This window comes from Peromyscus californicus, unplaced genomic scaffold (assembly GCF_007827085.1).
Source record: "Peromyscus californicus insignis strain IS unplaced genomic scaffold, ASM782708v3 Scaffold_2__1_contigs__length_46816999, whole genome shotgun sequence".
NCBI classification, from domain to species: Eukaryota; Metazoa; Chordata; class Mammalia; order Rodentia; family Cricetidae; genus Peromyscus; species Peromyscus californicus.
Window position 1 is genome coordinate 301,849 of NW_026294540.1, and position 17,847 is coordinate 319,695.

The 17,847-nt window shown below is 44.2% G+C and overlaps 1 protein-coding gene across 1 annotated transcript in view; it reads left to right on the plus strand.

Moving 5' to 3' along the window:
• The window catches only part of Pole (DNA polymerase epsilon, catalytic subunit), a 57,756-nt gene that overhangs the window by 9,854 nt on the left and 30,055 nt on the right, over positions 1-17,847 (plus strand). The window contains exons 9-26 of the mRNA XM_052754845.1: positions 672-779; positions 1,073-1,183; positions 1,400-1,485; positions 1,659-1,778; positions 3,483-3,615; positions 3,823-3,936; positions 4,216-4,428; positions 4,729-4,836; positions 5,299-5,427; positions 5,507-5,609; positions 5,697-5,843; positions 6,196-6,341; positions 7,397-7,545; positions 9,212-9,304; positions 9,494-9,638; positions 11,792-11,949; positions 12,338-12,533; positions 15,282-15,496. Of these exons, the coding sequence (XP_052610805.1) occupies positions 672-779; positions 1,073-1,183; positions 1,400-1,485; positions 1,659-1,778; positions 3,483-3,615; positions 3,823-3,936; positions 4,216-4,428; positions 4,729-4,836; positions 5,299-5,427; positions 5,507-5,609; positions 5,697-5,843; positions 6,196-6,341; positions 7,397-7,545; positions 9,212-9,304; positions 9,494-9,638; positions 11,792-11,949; positions 12,338-12,533; positions 15,282-15,496 (2,474 nt within the window). The remainder of the gene's footprint in view (positions 1-671; positions 780-1,072; positions 1,184-1,399; positions 1,486-1,658; positions 1,779-3,482; positions 3,616-3,822; positions 3,937-4,215; positions 4,429-4,728; positions 4,837-5,298; positions 5,428-5,506; positions 5,610-5,696; positions 5,844-6,195; positions 6,342-7,396; positions 7,546-9,211; positions 9,305-9,493; positions 9,639-11,791; positions 11,950-12,337; positions 12,534-15,281; positions 15,497-17,847) is intronic.

Consider the following 17,847-nt stretch of genomic DNA (forward strand, 5'->3'; position numbering starts at 1 on the left):
TTTTGCACTTATGTTAACCATAGCATCAATATTTGAGCTAGACTGGATTTGAACTCTTGAGCTTTCATTTAGGTACTTGCTAGCCAAGTGATTGATGAGAGTAGATTTGTAAGTAGAAGATACTAGTTCAGGTATCATTTTTAGTCATCAGGAAAATTTTTGTCTTCAGTTTTCTTGTTTCCAAGATGAAAATGTCAGCTCCAGCACAGTCACTTGCTAGTGCTGTCCTAAAGTTCAGGTGAGACAGTACATGTTAAGGAGCTTTGAAACTGAAGTGCTCTGATGAGTAGCTTTATCCCTTGTGTTTTCATTTCCATACCCTCAAAAACCTCACCATAGGGTTTTATTATTATTATTATTATTAAGAAATTTTCAATTCATTTTACATACCAACTGCAGATCCCCCTCTTCTCCCTCCTCCTGCCCCCCAGCCTTCTCCTGCAACCCACCCCCTATTCCCACCTCCTCCAAGGCAAGGTCTCCCATGGGGAGTCAGCAGAGCCTGGTACATTCAGTTGAGGCAGGTCCAAGCTCCTCCTCCCTGCACCAAGATTGTTTTGGGATATGTATGGTTATTTTATTTGTGGTGCTGGTAATTGAACCCAGGGCAGAATGTGTGTGTCCAAGGGATGTGTTCAGACTTAAATTCATGGTATATTTTGTCTTTCTAGGACCCTGTGGTTTTGGCATTTGACATTGAGACAACCAAACTGCCTCTCAAATTTCCTGATGCTGAAACAGACCAGATTATGATGATTTCCTATATGATTGATGGCCAGGTGAACAGAATCTCTTCTTGGGAAACTTTAAATGCTTTTGTGGGGATTTTGTTATTGTTTTCGAGGCAGGGTCTCACTATGTGGCTCAGCTTTGCCTCATACTCATGGTGGTCCTCCTACCTCAGCCATCTGAGTTCTGAGATTACAGGCAGGTACTCCTATGCCTGGATCACCTTTATGTTTTTGTGGAGTTCTTTGAAATTAGTTTCTTGAAAAGCTTATGGGTGGGCTGGGAGTCTGTGTCTCAGCTTTTCTGTAGTTAACTTGCATTGTCTGCTCATAAACTTTACCAGGGCTACCTCATCACTAACAGAGAGATTGTTTCAGAAGATATTGAAGATTTTGAGTTCACCCCCAAACCAGAATATGAAGGGCCCTTTTGTGTCTTCAATGAACCCGATGAGGTAAAGAAGCTTCCTGTAGAAACTTCCTTGTGTTTGGTATAAGGTGGGAAAAGGCAAACTGATTCTTGAGCTCAGATGCTTTTGCTCAGTGAGCTTTCTCTTCTATGGCCAAGGCTAAAGTGGGTCCTTAGCATATGGGCTGATGTGAAGCTGCTGCTTCTGAGTATTTGGGGAGGTATTTGCAAGCTGCTGATTTCTGTTATTTGTTGAACTCAGGTCCATTTGATCCAGAGATGGTTTGAGCATGTCCAGGAGACCAAACCTACCATTATGGTCACCTACAATGGGGATTTTTTTGACTGGTGAGTCCAATTTCCTGTTGTGGGTAATTGTGTTAGGGAGAGGTGGGAGAGGAGCAGCTCTGCCTGGCGATTCACTCCAGTGTCTCCTGGGAGTGGTCTGTCTGCGTTCAAGGACGAACAAAGGAAGAATTAGAGACTCATGTATCCCCATTGCTTGTTTCTTTTGTTGTTAGGCCATTTGTGGAGGCTAGGGCAGCAACCCATGGCCTGAGCATGTACCAGGAGATAGGCTTCCAAAAGGACAGCCAGGGGGAATATAAAGCATCCCAGTGCATCCACATGGACTGCCTCAGGTATGTATACACCACATAGTAGGGGTTCATCACTATGACCTAAATGATATATAAAGGTTTCTTGTGCCGACGGAGGCCATTGACACATCTGTTGTGAGAGGAGATTGGCCTCCAAGGAACAGCTTTGGGTCATAGCTTGTTGCTAGTCTTCCATTTAATCAACAAGTATGTTAAACAACAGCCTGCGGGATAGAAAAGCTGGCCTAAGAAGAAACATACATAGAGCAAGATTCTGGTACTTACATAGATGAGGTCAGAGTGAAGCATAAGGCTGGTCCCACAGGATATATGGTTTCAAGATGAGCTCCATATGTTTCATGCTGACTGAAAGCAAGTATCACAGGTATTGAAGTCATGGTGTTTGGAGCATAGGTTCATGTAGGTAGGAAGACATGTGAATACACAAATACAAAGAACTAGCTGGAGAGAGTAGCATCTGAACTGAGCAAAGAAATTGAGTTCCATCAGCCACCACAGGTGTTTGAGGTCTGCTGTTGTTTGTTTTACTCTGATATTTCAGCCTTTGGATTAGAGGGAGGCCAAGAGGTTGGGACTGGTTCATAGGGTAGCAGGTGGCAGCTTGACCAAAGGCAGTGGGTAAAAAGAGACCTGCATTTAGTTTTGCTAGTATGAGCTGGGGCTTTAGGGATGAATGGGTGCCTGAGGTCTGCTCAGTTGATTTGGAGTGGGAAAGAGTAATTTTGAGGTAAAAGAGGATTCTGCTGCAATCATGTTAGTGTGGAGCTTTTGTGTACGTGGAGGAGCCTAAGACTAGATGATGTCACCTAGAGCCATAGGCTTGGTTGAGACTTACATCCTAAATTAGGGTCTCATTTAAAGTTCTAATAGATGACAAACTATCAAGGTTAGAAGTGTAATGAGAGGAGAAGGCCTGAGAATCTGTTGAGGAGGGGGCCATGGAGAATTTGCAGAGGGAGTAGACAGCTGCTAGTACAGAGGTCATGGGAGATAGAGACTAGATAAGGTCACTGGATAGTGTAATCCCTGGGGAAGGTATTAGTCATGTGCTAGGTGGACTCTGGAGGCAGAAGTAAGAAGTGGAGATAGGTTCCATATTGAGGAGGTACCTTCTGGGGTATGTGTGTACATGTGTGTGCACATGTAAAGGCCAGAGCTCAGCGTCAGGTGTCATTCTCCATTGCTGTCTACTTTTTTTTTTGAGATAGGGGGGCTGGCAGTGAGCCTAGAACTTGCTCCTTTGGCAAGACTGGCTTACCACCATGCCTAGCTTTTACATGGATGCTGGAGCTCTGAACTCAGGGCCTTATGCTGTATGGCAAGCACTTTATCCAGTGAGCCATTTTCCGAGCTCTAGAGGGTGTCTTCTAAAGAAAGTGCTCTTGAGAGAGCTCATACTGAAAGGACAGTGTAAGAAGAGGAAAAATGACCAGGTAGTTTATGAAATACAGTTTGAAAGGCACAGATAGGCCAGGGGATTATTGTTATATTGCCTTATCATTTCTCCATAACAAGAGGCTGAATTCTTTGCTGAAAGTAGAGGGTGAGGCAAGGGGTACAAAGGGTTCTCTGACATCTGCTTGTACTTTGTGGATTCAAGTGAAGATTTTTATGGGGAGCATGGCATTGGTTTCTTGACTATCTCCAAGACCTACATTTTTATGTGTTGTCTGGTTTTGCCAGCCTTTGTGTTACCATCATCTCTAGAATTTGTCCTCTTGCCAGGTGGGTGAAGAGGGACAGCTACCTTCCTGTGGGCAGTCATAATCTCAAGGCAGCTGCCAAGGCCAAACTTGGCTATGACCCTGTAGAGCTGGACCCCGAGGACATGTGTCGTATGGCCACTGAGCAGCCTCAGGCACGTAAGCCCATTTGCTCTTCTATGCATCCCTGAAGTCATAGACATTCTGACTAGAGAGACTAGGTTACCTGAGATGTGGGTGCTAGCTTTAGGTGGCCCCATCCTGCTCAGCCTTGCCCCCTTCTTGAACTTCATTTTCAGTAGTTCATGAATTTCCTTGGACCCTTGGTTTTTAATGCTTCTGCTCTCTGATATTATCCCCAGACTCTGGCCACTTACTCAGTGTCAGATGCTGTTGCCACTTACTACCTGTACATGAAGTATGTTCATCCCTTCATATTCGCCCTGTGCACCATTATTCCCATGGAACCTGATGAGGTTAGTGCCACCTGTGGTCTTCTAATCCTCTTCCTCTCTTTTTTACATGCACTGATGCTCAGAGGTGGGCTAGTCCTAGAGACTGATAGTGAACTGCTATGTGTGGCTTCACTGGCATCTTTCTGGTGTCCAAGGGTCCTAGTGTGAGAATAGGTACAGGAAGCAGGAACTGCTGTTGCTAGCTACAAAACTTTCCTTTCACATGCAGTCATGGACTTTGCTGAGCAGTCAGAGCTTTTGACAGATTTGGGGTAGCTAGATGCAGCATCTTCCCTGCAGGTGCTGCGGAAAGGCTCTGGAACACTGTGTGAAGCCTTGTTGATGGTGCAAGCTTTCCATGCCAACATTATCTTCCCCAATAAGCAAGAGCAGGAGTTCAACAAGCTGACAGATGATGGCCATGTGCTGGATGCTGAGACCTACGTGGGGGGCCATGTGGAGGCACTAGAGTCTGGTGTCTTCCGAAGTGATATCCCGTGCCGGTTTAAGATGGTATGCCTCCTTCCTGGGTCTTCTGGGGTTATGCTTATTCCCATTCTTGTGCTATTGTATACCCAAGAAGCCATGGCCTGAAACAGTCTTTATCTCCATCTCTCCTATAGACCACTTCTGTCAGGTGGTTTGTCTGGCTCAGTACCATTCCCACCCCCTCTTACATAAGATGAGCCTCCATTAGGGCTTCCTAAGACACAGTACACTTGCGCAGCATTCTCTGGCACATCCTGCCATGTATCACACTGGAGGCAGATTTAAAGATCTATCTGACCTGTGCCCTTTCCTTTCTTAAACCAGAATCCTGCAGCCTTTGATTTCCTGCTACAGCGAGTTGAGAAAACTATGCGCCATGCCATTGAAGAAGAAGAGAAAGTGCCTGTGGAGCAAGTCACCAATTTTGAAGAGGTAGCCATCTAGGAGGCAATGAATTGGCCTATATTTGGATCTGTTCTTTCTTTCTTTTTTTTTTTTTTGGTTTTTCGAGACAGGGTTTCTCTGTGTAGCTTTGCGCCTTTCCTGGATCTCGCTCTGTAGACCAGGCTGGCCTTGAACTCACAAAGATCCGCCTGGCTCTGCCTCCCGAGTGCTGGGATTAAAGGCGTGCGCCACCACCGCCCGGCTTGGATCTGTTCTTTCTTATATGCCTAAAGCATCTCAGGCTCTTGCTGTGGTTTTGTCATACTGCCTCTGGGACCTGCTGTTCTATCTTCATTATCTTTTATTGTACCTAGGTCTCTTTCTTCCCCCGCCCCTTATTTATTTATTTATTGTGGTTTTTCGACACAGGGTCTTACCTTTGCCTCTCAAGTGCTGGGATTGAAGGCATGTGCTACCACCAATGTTCCTTTATTTTTCCCATCTCTATAGGTGTGTGATCAGATTAAGGCCAAGCTCACCTCCCTAAAAGATGTTCCTAACAGAATCGAATGCCCTCTCATCTACCATCTAGATGTTGGGGCCATGTATCCTAACATAATCCTTACAAACCGCCTGCAGGTGAGACCTCAAATTCCCACAACATAATCATCTCTCTTGCAGACCCAAGTTGTTTTCTGACCCTCCCCTCCTCTTATAGCCTTCTGCCATAGTGGATGAGGCCACCTGTGCTGCCTGTGACTTCAATAAGCCTGGAGCAAATTGTCAGAGGAAGATGGCCTGGCAGTGGAGGGGAGAATTCAGTGAGTGTTAGGCCCTAAAGGTTGCTCAACAGAGCAGGACAGACCTAGATTCTGATCTTGGAATCTCTCCCATCACTTCCTTTCCAGTGCCAGCAAGTCGCAGTGAATACCATCGAATCCAGCATCAGCTGGAGTCAGAGAAGTTTCCTCCTTTGTTCCCAGAGGGGCCAGCACGGGCCTTTCACGAGCTGTCCCGTGAAGAACAGGCTAAATATGAGAAGCGGAGGCTGGCAGGTGAGTACTTGGCAAGGCCACAGTTTGACAAACAGTGGCTCCTTTGATCAGAGATATGGGCACACTGCAGCTCCAGGGCAGTAGAATTTTAGATTCAAATTACGTTCTTTCTGTGGGGGTTCCTTTCTTTGTTTCGTCTTTGCAAATGCTCAGGAAGTAACCTTTGTCACAGTTTTTGTATCAAGTGGTTAGTTCTTGGGGACTGTTCTCTTTTACAGTGGTGATTAGCAGTGTGTCTGGGTTTTCCATTCATTTGTGTTACCTTAGGAAAGTGAGCATACCTGTGTCCCAGCTTGCTCTTTTGTTATCTGGAAGATCTCAGCTACCACTCCAACACTCTGAATTATCTTAGATTATTGCCGGAAAGCCTATAAGAAGATCCATATGACCAAGGTAGAAGAACGTCTGACAACCATCTGCCAGCGGGAAAACTCATTTTATGTGGACACAGTTCGCGCCTTCCGAGACAGGCGCTATGAGTTCAAAGGGCTGCACAAGGTGGGTCAAAATAGACTGGTTTCTGAAGTGAGAGGGTCTTTGTTTGACTCTGTGGAAACACCTTGGTCTACAGCTGTAGTATGTGGGGATCCTGTGAGCTACCACATGCGTTTGGATAATAAATGCACAGTTGTCTATAAACATAAAGGATTGATAGCAGAAAGGGTGGAGATTGATTGTCATGGCCTAAGCCCTTGGAACCATGCTGATCAATTGTTTCAGAAGTAATTATGTAGATCCACACCTGCAAAAGACACTGGCTGTGCTGATAAAGTCTGACTGCTTTCCCAGCACAACAGGTAAGTAAGTAGTCCTTATAGACTCTAAGGCTACCACCACATACACTGTATTTAACCCTCTAATTTAGAGGAATAAAGCAAATGTTTTTTCTTCTTGCTCTCTCTCCCTCTCCCTTTCCCTCTCCCTCTCTTTCTTGATTTCTCAAGACAGGGTTTGACTGTATAGCCCTGACTGTCCTGGAACTCACTGTAGACCAGGCTGGCCTCAAACTCAACAGAGCTCCCCCTGGGATTAAGTGTGTACCACCACTGCCCCACTGGCTTTGTTTCTAGATCATGATGACAATCTTGATGGGAGGCATGGTAGACAAGAAGTACTAACTTTATGGGGACATATGGCACATGGAATAAAGGAAATGTGCTAAGGTATTAATAGGTGGCAGTCTAAAGAGGGAGTGGTCTTTGTCTTTTCTCAAGTTCTCTGTGGATTTGAAAGTTGTTCTTTGGGTTTTTGTTTTAGTTTTTTTTTTTATTTTATGTGTTTGAATGTTTTACTTGTATGTATGTATGTATGTATACCTGATGGCCTTAGAGGTCAGAAGAGGGCATCAGATCCCCTAGAACTGTAGTAAAAGATGGTCATGAGCCATCATGTGGGTACTGGGAAACAAACTTGGGACTTCTGCGAGACCCTCTGAGCCATCTCTCCAGCTCCAGATTTGAAAGGTTTTAATACTGAAAATTTAAACTTGTTGACTTTCATGGGCTGAAATCAGAGAAGCTGTAAGGTACTTAGGTTCACCAATTTACTTCCAGGTATGGAAGAAGAAGCTCTCAGCAGCTGTAGAGGTGGGTGATGCATCGGAGGTGAAGCGCTGCAAGAACATGGAGATCCTTTATGATTCACTGCAGCTGGCTCACAAGTGCATCCTCAACTCCTTCTATGGCTATGTCATGCGCAAAGGGTATGGGCCACATGCAGTAAATGAACAAACAGGGAGGGAATGAGCAAGATGTGATGACCAAAAAGCAAGAAGTTGGGGATGTCTTCAGGTATTGATGGAGCCAGCAGATAAATGTGTATTAATGGGAGTGCTCTTCCAGCTTACAAAATGTTGGTGACACAGGCTTAGTTGAGATTGGGTCCATGGGAGTAGGGTTCACATTGGCTCAAGGATCTGGGTGTTGGCTTGCTGTTGGATACCTTGATTTAAATATAATGGCCTGGAGATAAGATTTGTTCCTTTTGACATTTTTTGTGTCACTGTATCATCACTAGAGTGGGAAGGACTTTTAGGTAATGTTTAATAGCATCAGATTATTTAAGGGGTAGGCAGAGGAATGACCAATGAAGAGCATAGAACTTGACTGACGGGCTGAAGTCTCACAGCCAAGGTGGAGCCTGTTCTAGGAAGAAACAAATCAATTGAATGTTCAGGAACATAGAAGAAAAGGGTGCTGTTAACCTGTAGCTCTGTAGAAAAAGGAAGAGAACTGATAAGTGTTGATTAGGTCGTATCTGATTGTGTTTGTATGTTGGGGTTTTTTAATTGTGGGTATGGGTGTGGGCATGCACATACTACAGTGTTCATGTAAAGGTCAGAGGACAACTTTGGAGAGTCAGTTCTCTCCTTCCACCATGTAGGCACATTGTTTCAAACTTAGGTTATCAAGCTTGGTAACAAGAACATCAACCCACTGATCCATTTTACCAGCCCTATTTGTTTTTTGGGTTTGTTTGTTTGGTTGGTTGGTTGGTTGGTTTTGTTTGAAGGGGAGGGAGGTCAGGTTGAGACAGGTTTCTTTGTGTAGCCTTGGCTGTCCTGGAATTAACTCTGTAGACCAGGCTGTCCTGGAACACACAGAGATCTGCTTGCCTCTGCCTCCTGTATACTGGAATTAAAAGTGTGTGTCACCACCACCCAGCTTATTTGTTGTTTTTGTTTTGTTTTGTTTTGTTTTTAACACTTTTAATAATGTATTTGTTCTTATTTTATGTGCGTTTGCATTAGTGTTTTGCTCACATGTATGTCTGTATGAAGGTGTCAGATCCTCTGGAACTGGAGTCAGACAGCTGTGAGCTGCCATGTGGGTGCTGGGAGTTGAATCCAGGTCTTCTGGAAGAGCAGCCAGTGCTTTTAACTGCTGAGCCAGCTCCCCATTTGTTGGTTTTTAATGAGAGTGAATGTGCTAACAGAATGGAGAGAGAACAAGGAAGAGGTCTAAGCCCAAAGAATGAGGTGGTAGGTAGGATGAGCTGGCAGGAGGCTGACTGCTTAGAGTTTCTAAGAGGCAGGTAGGTGAGGGTAGGATTTGAGAAGAGCTATATGACAAGAATGAAAAAGGCATAGGAGTAGAGTGGGATTGAGAGTCCTACTGACCTTGAAATTGTGAACTGATATGTGGTGGCATGTTAACCCTTCCAGAACTTTCTTGAGCCACACTAGCCACCCTAAACTAGGGATAGAAGTACCCTCAGGACAAAGCCAAATTCCACCTTAGTTCTGTCCTGCTTCAAATATGTTTGGCTGCTTCCATCATCTCCTGGGAATCCTTTGCCTCTCCTGATTCCCTGTGGAGGGAGCCTCCCGTCAGTCCTGCTCACCATAGACTTTTGACTGTCCTTTCCAGGGCTCGCTGGTACTCCATGGAGATGGCTGGTATCGTCTGCTTCACAGGAGCCAACATCATCACTCAGGCAAGAGAGCTGATTGAGCAGATCGGGTGAGTGTGGCCTGGGTTGGCTGCAGGGCTTGTACCATAGGGGCATGGCAGGGGCAGTAATAGGAAATTGTAAAGACTGGGAAGACAGAACTGGGTTTGATGTTATCATATTTGAGATATTAGACACTTGGCCTCTAAGGACTTGTGGCCATGACCCTGTTTCCATGAACTTCACTCCTTTCTTTGCAGGAGGCCCTTAGAACTGGACACAGATGGAATATGGTGTGTCCTACCCAATAGTTTTCCTGAAAATTTTATCATCAAGACAACCAATGTGAAGAAACCCAAATTGACCATCTCCTATCCTGGTGCCATGTTGAACATCATGGTCAAGGTGAGTGGGTCTGCAGGGAAAAAAACATACCATTCTGACCTCTGGCCTGTTCCCAGTGTGGCTATTTGGAAAGATCGCAGCTGGTGACATCTTTGGCCCCGTACAAAACCACCCATCTATGATGCTCTTTTTCCTAATTCCTCAGCTGTCATGGTCAGACTGTTAGATTCAGGTTGCAAAGAAAATTTCTTTCACTTTCACAGAACCATACTACTTTTGCTCTTACTTTTATTTTAAAACAATTTTGAACTTTAGACAAAAGTCTCAAAGATAGTACCAAAGAAGGGTGGGGATATGGCTCAGTAAAGTGGTTGTCACACAAACATGAGGACCTGAGTTGGGATCCCTAGCACCATTGTAAAAGCTGAACATGTCAGCAACCATTTAGTCCCCATGCTGGCCCGGGGACACAAGGAAAGGTTAATGCCTGGGGATCATTGGCCAGCAAACCTAACCAAATTGATGAACTCTGGGTTCAGTGGGAGATCCTATCTTAAAAAACGAAGTGGGGCAAGCTGGGCAGTGGTGGTGCACACCTTTAACTCCAGCACTTGGGAGGCAGAGGCAAGCAGATCTCTGTGAGTTCTAGGATAGCCAGGGCTACACAAAGAAACCATGTCTCAAAAATAAATACATAAATAGCCGGGCGGTGGTGGCACATGCCTTTAATCCCAGCACTTGGGAGGCAGAGCCAGGCGGATCTCTGTGAGTTCAAGGCCAGCCTGGGCTACAAACTGAGTTCTAGGACAGGCTCCAAAGCTACACAGAGAAACCCTGCCTCAAATAAATAAATAAATAAAAATAAAGTGGGGAACAGTTGAAGCAGACATCCAACTACACAAAGAAACCATGTCTCAAAAATAAGCAAACAAATAAATAAATAAAAATAAAGTGGGGAACAGTTGAGGCAGACATCCAGCGTCAGCAAGGCTTCCACATGCACACATACAACATATACCACACACAAATAGTGCAGAGAACTTTATGTCTTTCAGGCAGCTTCCCCTAATGTTAACATCTGCCTAAAGTATCAAATGAAGAAATGTATGTTGGTATACCCTGTAACTAAACTACATATTTGGAGTCCCCACTTCCAGGTGCTCACAATGTGTCCTCTTTAACCTGGACAGTGCCTTGGTCTTTGCTTTGGTCTGGAATCTTGTTTTCTGCTGTCAATTTGGAGTTCTCATTATAAGGCTAATTGTTATTTGGGTTTCCTTGGAGGAATATGAGGGTGATGCCTGATCATAACTTCCTCATCTTTTGGGGCATAGGCTCTATCACCAGGTTGTCCACATCAGCCTGGTGTCTCCACAAGGAGTTCCCCCAACTCCCTGGTCATATGCTCTTCTTTCCTTAGTAATCACACCCAAGGGTCACTGTCTTCCCTGAAGGAATGAGCATCAAAGAGCATCTGGGCATGTGTTAGAGCCACCACAGTAATTAACATGTATCATGAAGACATGTTTTGAAATGCTCCTTAAACTTTATAACTCCTGACTTTTGCAGGTATCAATAGCGTCACCTATACCACTGTCAGTTTCCTGTGCTGGTGTTTCTTGATTGGCAGTTTGCTGTTTATCCCATTCCTTCTGCTTGATCATTGGAATTCTATAATGGATAGTTGTTACTACTTCTTCATTGATTGGTTTGCAGCAGTGTGGATTCATGAGCATTTTTTATACCTAGGATGATAATCCAGTATGATCCTCAAGTCTTTTCTTGTTCAATTTGTTCCTTGCTGGCCACAAGGACACACACTTGTTTCCTTTTTTTGGATCATGTGTTTGGAGCATTTTCTTAGTTAGTGCTATAAGATACTTCAGTCTTACTTGTATTTTCCCGTCTTAGCCCTGGAGTCAAGCATTTCTTCAAGGAGTCTCTCTCCCCTACTGAAACACTGGCAACTCTTGATGTGTTTTTGTGCTATCTTTTTGCCTTTCCCTGAGGGTCATATATATGAAAACATGCAACCCAAATCTTACAAATTACACTTGGGACTTGGTGTGTTGCTGTGTGTGTGTCAAAACCACCAGTTATGTCCATTGTGTGATAGAGCTTGTTTGCTGGCCCATAGACTCCCTGAGGAGAGGAGGTGTTTCCTGGGTGTGAGCCCTTAGAAGTGAGGTTGCCTTCTTGTTATTGGTTCTTAGGAAGGCTTCACCAACCACCAGTATCAGGAACTAACGGAGCCTTCCTCGCTCACCTATGTCACCCGCTCTGAGAACAGCATCTTTTTTGAAGTTGATGGACCATACCTTGCTATGATACTCCCAGCCTCTAAGGAAGAAGGCAAGAAACTGAAGAAGAGGTAGGAATCTCAGAGCCTTATATTTTGGAAAGGAAATGTAGTAGATGGACAAGACTTAAGGACTTAGGAGAGAAAATGGACCTGGAGCCAAAATGAGAACAAACTGGGTGGGTTTTTGTTTTTTTGTTATTTGTTTTATTTACTCAATTTGGAGGTAAAAAATTAGATGCTGATGTGCCAGCTTTCGCACCCTGATCTATTCTGATTCTGTGAGCAGTGGCCCTTTAATGCATTCCTGTTTGCTAAAGCATCAACCTAAGGGTAGAGTTCTGCTTGCTGCCTCAAAGATGACAAGAGGGCCAGGCAGTAAAGAAGGAAGGTAAAGGGGAGACAAAGCACCAAGCACCCTGAGGGTCATTTCTCTGTTGGTGCTTCCCTTGCTTTTCAGATACGCTGTATTTAATGAAGATGGTTCCTTGGCTGAACTGAAAGGTTTTGAGGTGAAACGCCGAGGGGAGTTACAGCTGATTAAAATATTCCAGTCCTCAGTATTTGAGGCCTTCCTCAAGGGCAGCACACTGGAGGAAGTGTATGGCTCTGTGGCCAAGGTGGCAGACTACTGGCTTGACGTGCTCTATAGCAAGGTAAGGCTCCACCTGCCTCCCCAGCTGGCTCTCAGGAGTGAGTATCTTTCAGGAATCAGACTTGTATCCTAGGGTCTTAGAGAACCAGGTAACAGATGAGTCTGGATCACTGATGAACTCTGGCTTCCTTAGCCCTGGTACCCTAAAATTCCTCAGGTTTGTGGAGTGCCAGCATGATAATAAAAGGAATCATCAAAGGAAAACTTACCAATTATCAAATCAATATCTTTGATTTGAAGGCTTTGGAGACAGGGTTTCTCTGTGTAACAGTCTTAGGTGTCCTGGAACTCGATTTGTAGACCAGGCTAACCTCAAACTCATAGAGATCTGCCGGCCTCTGCCTCCCAAGTGCTGAGATTAAAGGCATGCACCAACACTGCACAGCATTTTTATTTGTTTTGTGTGTTTTGCCTGTATGTATGTGTGTGTGCTATGTGTGTGTATCTCGTGCCCTCAGAGGCCAGAAGACAGCATCAGATTGTAGCCGAAGTTTTCCTGAGTCCTGCCCGGTCCTGCAGCCTCTCAGGCCAAATTAAACACACAGAGGCTTATATTACTTACAAACTATATGGCCTAATGGCTCAGGCTTTTCACTAGCTAGCTCCTATAACTTAAACCATTTCTATTAATCTATAAGTCACCCCTTGTTCCATGGTTTTACCTGTATTTTCACATCTTGCTTCTCCTGGCGGTGCTGGCGTCTCCTGACTCTGTCCTTCTTCTTCCCAGCATTCTCCTGGTCTGCTCACCCTGCCTATACTTCCTGCCTGGCCAATCAGCATTTTATTTATCAGACAATCAGAGCAACTACAGCATACAGAAGGACATCCCACAGCATCAAATATCCTCTAAGTGGAATTACAAGGCAGTTGTAAACTGCTATGTAGGTTCTGGGAACCAAACCTGGGTCCTCTGTAAGAGATGTTCTTAACTGTTGAGCTATCTCTTCAGCTTCTTTTTTAAAAACTTTTTAAAAATTATGTTTGTTTGTTTATTTATTTATTTTGTGAGTGTGTGAGTGTGTGTGTGTGTGTGTGTGTGTGTGTGTGTGTGTGTGTAAGTGTGTAAGTTAGAGAACAACTTATGGAAGTAAGTTCTTTCCTTCCCCCATGTGTGTGCTGAGAATTGAACTTGCAAGCCCTCAGACTTGGTGGCAAGTACCTTTACCTGCTGAGCCATTTTACTGGACCTGATTTTTTTTTTTCTGGCAGGGGGTGGGGTGGGTGGGGTCAGGGTTGAGGATTTAAGACAGAGCTTCTCTGTGTAGTCCTGGCTACTCTGGAACTCCCTCTGTAGATCAGGCTGGTCTTGAACTCAGAGATCTACCTGCCTCTGCTTCCCAGGTGCTGGGATCAAAGGCAAGATAAGAGTCTCATTGTAGGGCTGGGGAGATGGCTCAGAGGTTAAGAGCACTGACTGCTCTTCCAGAGGTCCTGAGTTCAATTCCCAGCAACCACATGGTGGCTTACAACCACCTGTAACGAGATCTGGTGCCCTCTTCTGGCCTGCAGGCACACATGCTGTATACATAATAAATAAATCTTTAAAAAAAAAAACAAAAAAAAAAAAACACTTTATTTTTAAAAAGATTAAAAAAAAAAAAAGAGTCTCGTTGTATAGCCCTGGCTGTCCTGGAATTTGGTATATAGACTAGGTTGGCCTTGAACTCAGAGATCCACCTGCCTCTGCCTCCTGAGTGCTGCCACCACACCCAGCTGCACACATCATTTTTATAATTTATCCCCAGCATTACAAAAGAAGGAAAGGAGGGAATACAGGGCAGTGAAAGCTTGCCTTTAGTTCTGCCTCAGACTATTTGACTATTTCTGTAATGTTGTATGTTATGGGCAACTTACCATTCCATCTGTTTGCACATTTCCATTGGTGAGGAAGTTTCAGAATCCCATTGTTCCAACCAATGTCACATGAACTTCAATCCTTTTGGATAGATGTCACTGTATCTTCTGTCTTGGGCATAATTATTCTCCATACTATATGGTTTTGACACTTACTGCTCATACATATTTCTTGATAGTTTGTACACAACTTAATAAGATAAAAGGTTAGAGTTTTATGTGACTTTTTTTCCTATTACATTTATTTTGAGGCTGAGGGACACTCAAGTGCCACATTGTGCATGTGGAAGTCAGAGGACAACTTGTAGGAAATGGTTCTCTTCTTACATCATGTGGATTCTGGAGGATCAAATTCAGATTATCAAGGGCTGGCGAGATGGCTTAGTGGTTAAGAGGACCAGGATTTGAGTCCTAGCACCCACATAGCAGATCACAATTGTCTGTAATTTCAGCTTCAGGAGATCCAGCACCATCATCTGGCCTCCATAGTCACAAGGCACACAAGTGGAGCACAGACATACATTCAGACAAAACACCTATACACAAATTTTACATTCAAAAACAAAACCTCGGATTGTCAGACTTGGCAGTAGGCATCCACTGCCCCATCCCACAAATACTTAATGCAGTGCTAGGACTCTAACCAAGGGCACTAGGTCAGCAATCTCTCTCTCTCTCTCTCTCTCTCTCTCTCTCTCTCTCTCTCTCTCTCTCTTTTTTCTTTTCTTTTCTTTTCTTTTCTTTTCTTTTCTTTTCTTTTTTTTTAATGACAATCAGCCCTTTGGGAAATCCAAAGCCTGCCTTCAGCTTTTCAGGGCAGAAATTGATACAATCCTATAGAATCAAAGTGAGTATGGCCTTCATCTTCCTGGCATCTGTTGTTTCTCTCTAGGCTGCTAACATGCCTGATTCTGAATTGTTTGAGCTGATTTCTGAGAACCGTTCCATGTCTCGGAAGCTAGAAGATTATGGGGAGCAGAAGTCTACATCCATCAGCACAGCAAAGCGCCTGGCTGAATTCTTGGGAGACCAAATGGTCAAGGATGCTGGACTAAGCTGTCGCTATATCATCTCCCGAAAGCCAGAGGGGTCTCCTGTCACTGAGAGGTAAAAGCCTCCTTAAAGAGTTTAACAGATGAGTGCATGCCTGTAATCCCAGTACACAAAAGGCTAAGACCAGAAGATTTTGAGTTCCAGGCCATCCTGGGCAACTTAAAGAGACTGTGTCCTCCGGGGAAAAAAAAACATTATAATCATTATGATGGTACACACTTGTAAGCCCAGTGGGTTAAAAGGGTTCATTGTTAGCCTGGACTCTCTATATAGTGAGTTTGAAGCCAAGCTGGACTGGACTACATAGTCATTCTCTATCTTAAAAAAAAGCTGAGCCACTGGCTTTGCAAATCCACACCTGTAGTGGAGCCTCTGGATCTTCATAACAGAGCTTCCATAGGAAGAATGTGGGTCCTGTGGGTATTGAAAGAAGGAAGACTACCTAGTAGTGGAAGTGAATGCCTTTAATCCCAGCACTCAGGAGGTAGAGACGGACTGGTCTCTGTGAGTTGTGAGTTCAAGCATAATGAGTTCCAAACCAGTTAGTGCTATAGGTGTGACCCTGTCTCAGAAAAAGTTGGCCTCAGTCTGATGCAGATCAATTCATAGGAAGGCCTTGTGGGGCCCTAGTGGATTTGTGGAAAGGAAATGGTGAATCTGGAGAACTTTGGTTTGAAAGGAGTCAGCCTTTCTTTCATGGATATAGATATGGGTATCTTGGAAGGGCAGTGTAGTCAGAAGTTTCTCTCCCACCTGTTCTTAAATAATTGATCCAAGGCTTAATATTACTTATATATGCTCGGCCAGTAGCTCAGGCTTATTACTAACTAGCTCTTACACTTAAATTAACCCATAATTATTTATGTTTGGCCATGTGGCTTGGTACCTTTTCTCAAAATGGCATTCTCATCTTGCTTCCTCTATGTCTGGCTGACACTCCTTGACCCCACCCTTCCTTTTCTCAGCATTCTTAGTTTGGATTTCCCGCCTAACTTCCTTCCCAGCTACTGGCCTATCAGCTTTCTAATAACCAATGAGAGCAATCACAGTGTACAGAAGGACATCCCACATCAGGGCAGGGTCTGGGCTACTCATGCAAAGACAACTTGGTGCTAAGAGTACCTCTGTGGTGAGCCATGTAGAATGGCTCTGGCATACAAGAGGTTACTTTACCTGCCAGTATCACCACCATCTGTCAGTCACCTTCACAGATGAAAAGAAAACACCTTTTAACTCCTAGGGCATATTAGATACAACAGCAAGGGATTCCATTAGATCGGCTTATATTTCCTACCAAGAAACAACATGGCTTCCTGTGGTTGGTGCACAGTAAAGAAAGGGTTCATCACACTGGGATTACAGAACCTCAAATCCACAGTGACCCCCACAGGAATCTTAAGAACCAGTAATAGAGTTTGAAGCCAGCCTGGGCTACAGAGTGAGTTCCAGGAATGGTGCAAAGCAACACAGAGAAACACTGTCTCGAAAACCAAAAAAAAAAAAAAAGAACCAGTGATAGAAAAGGATAAATCTATGGTTCCTTCAGAGGAACTGAAAGCCAGTGTGGCCTCTGCAGTATCCCCATGGCACTTCCTAAATGTAACCCTGATTCTCTTGTTGAAAGGTGTATCTGACCTGCTTGCCTAGAAACTAGGCAGCTTGTGATTCTATGACAAAAAGAATGAGTAGGCATAACATGAGACTACTCAACCCCAGTCAACAGGGGCTGCAAGGTTGGACATTCACCCTCTTCCTACCTAGGAAGCTGAGAGGGCATGTATATAAGGAAGACTTACCAAGAGTACCTACTGCCCTCTTGTGAGGAGGCCACTAATCTACACACGTGACCAACTCCAGGTGAGACTACATAGGTTACAAATTCATCAGCATTAATAATTGCCATCTCAGCCCACTGAATGTTGAATGGTTTATTACACAGCAACAGTAGCCTGAAAAATGTTGATACCTACCTTCCTATAGAGTCCTGTACAAAAGAAAAATAGCAAATACCTTTGTAAGGAAAAATTGCCAGTGTCAAGACAAGAAGAAATTTGGACTAAAGCCAGTTTGATGGACTCATAAAGAGAGTAAAATAACAAATATCAGTGTATCAATTAGATAAAGAACCCAAAAGAAAGAACCTCAGATACGATAAGACAGTTCACAAGTGAAGAATTTGAGGCCAGTTTGGAAAGATAAACTCCCAGAAATCATGACAATGCTGACTTTAACAGCATCTCTTGAGTTAAAAAGAATGCTGATACCAGTTGTTGGTGAACAGGTAGACTGGCACTTAACCAGGTGGCTGGGAGTGTGACACCTGGAGGGTCTAGGAGTAGAGGTATCTACAACACTTATATTTTGTGTGTGTAGAGAAGAGGGGGCATGTGTGTTCCACAGTGCAT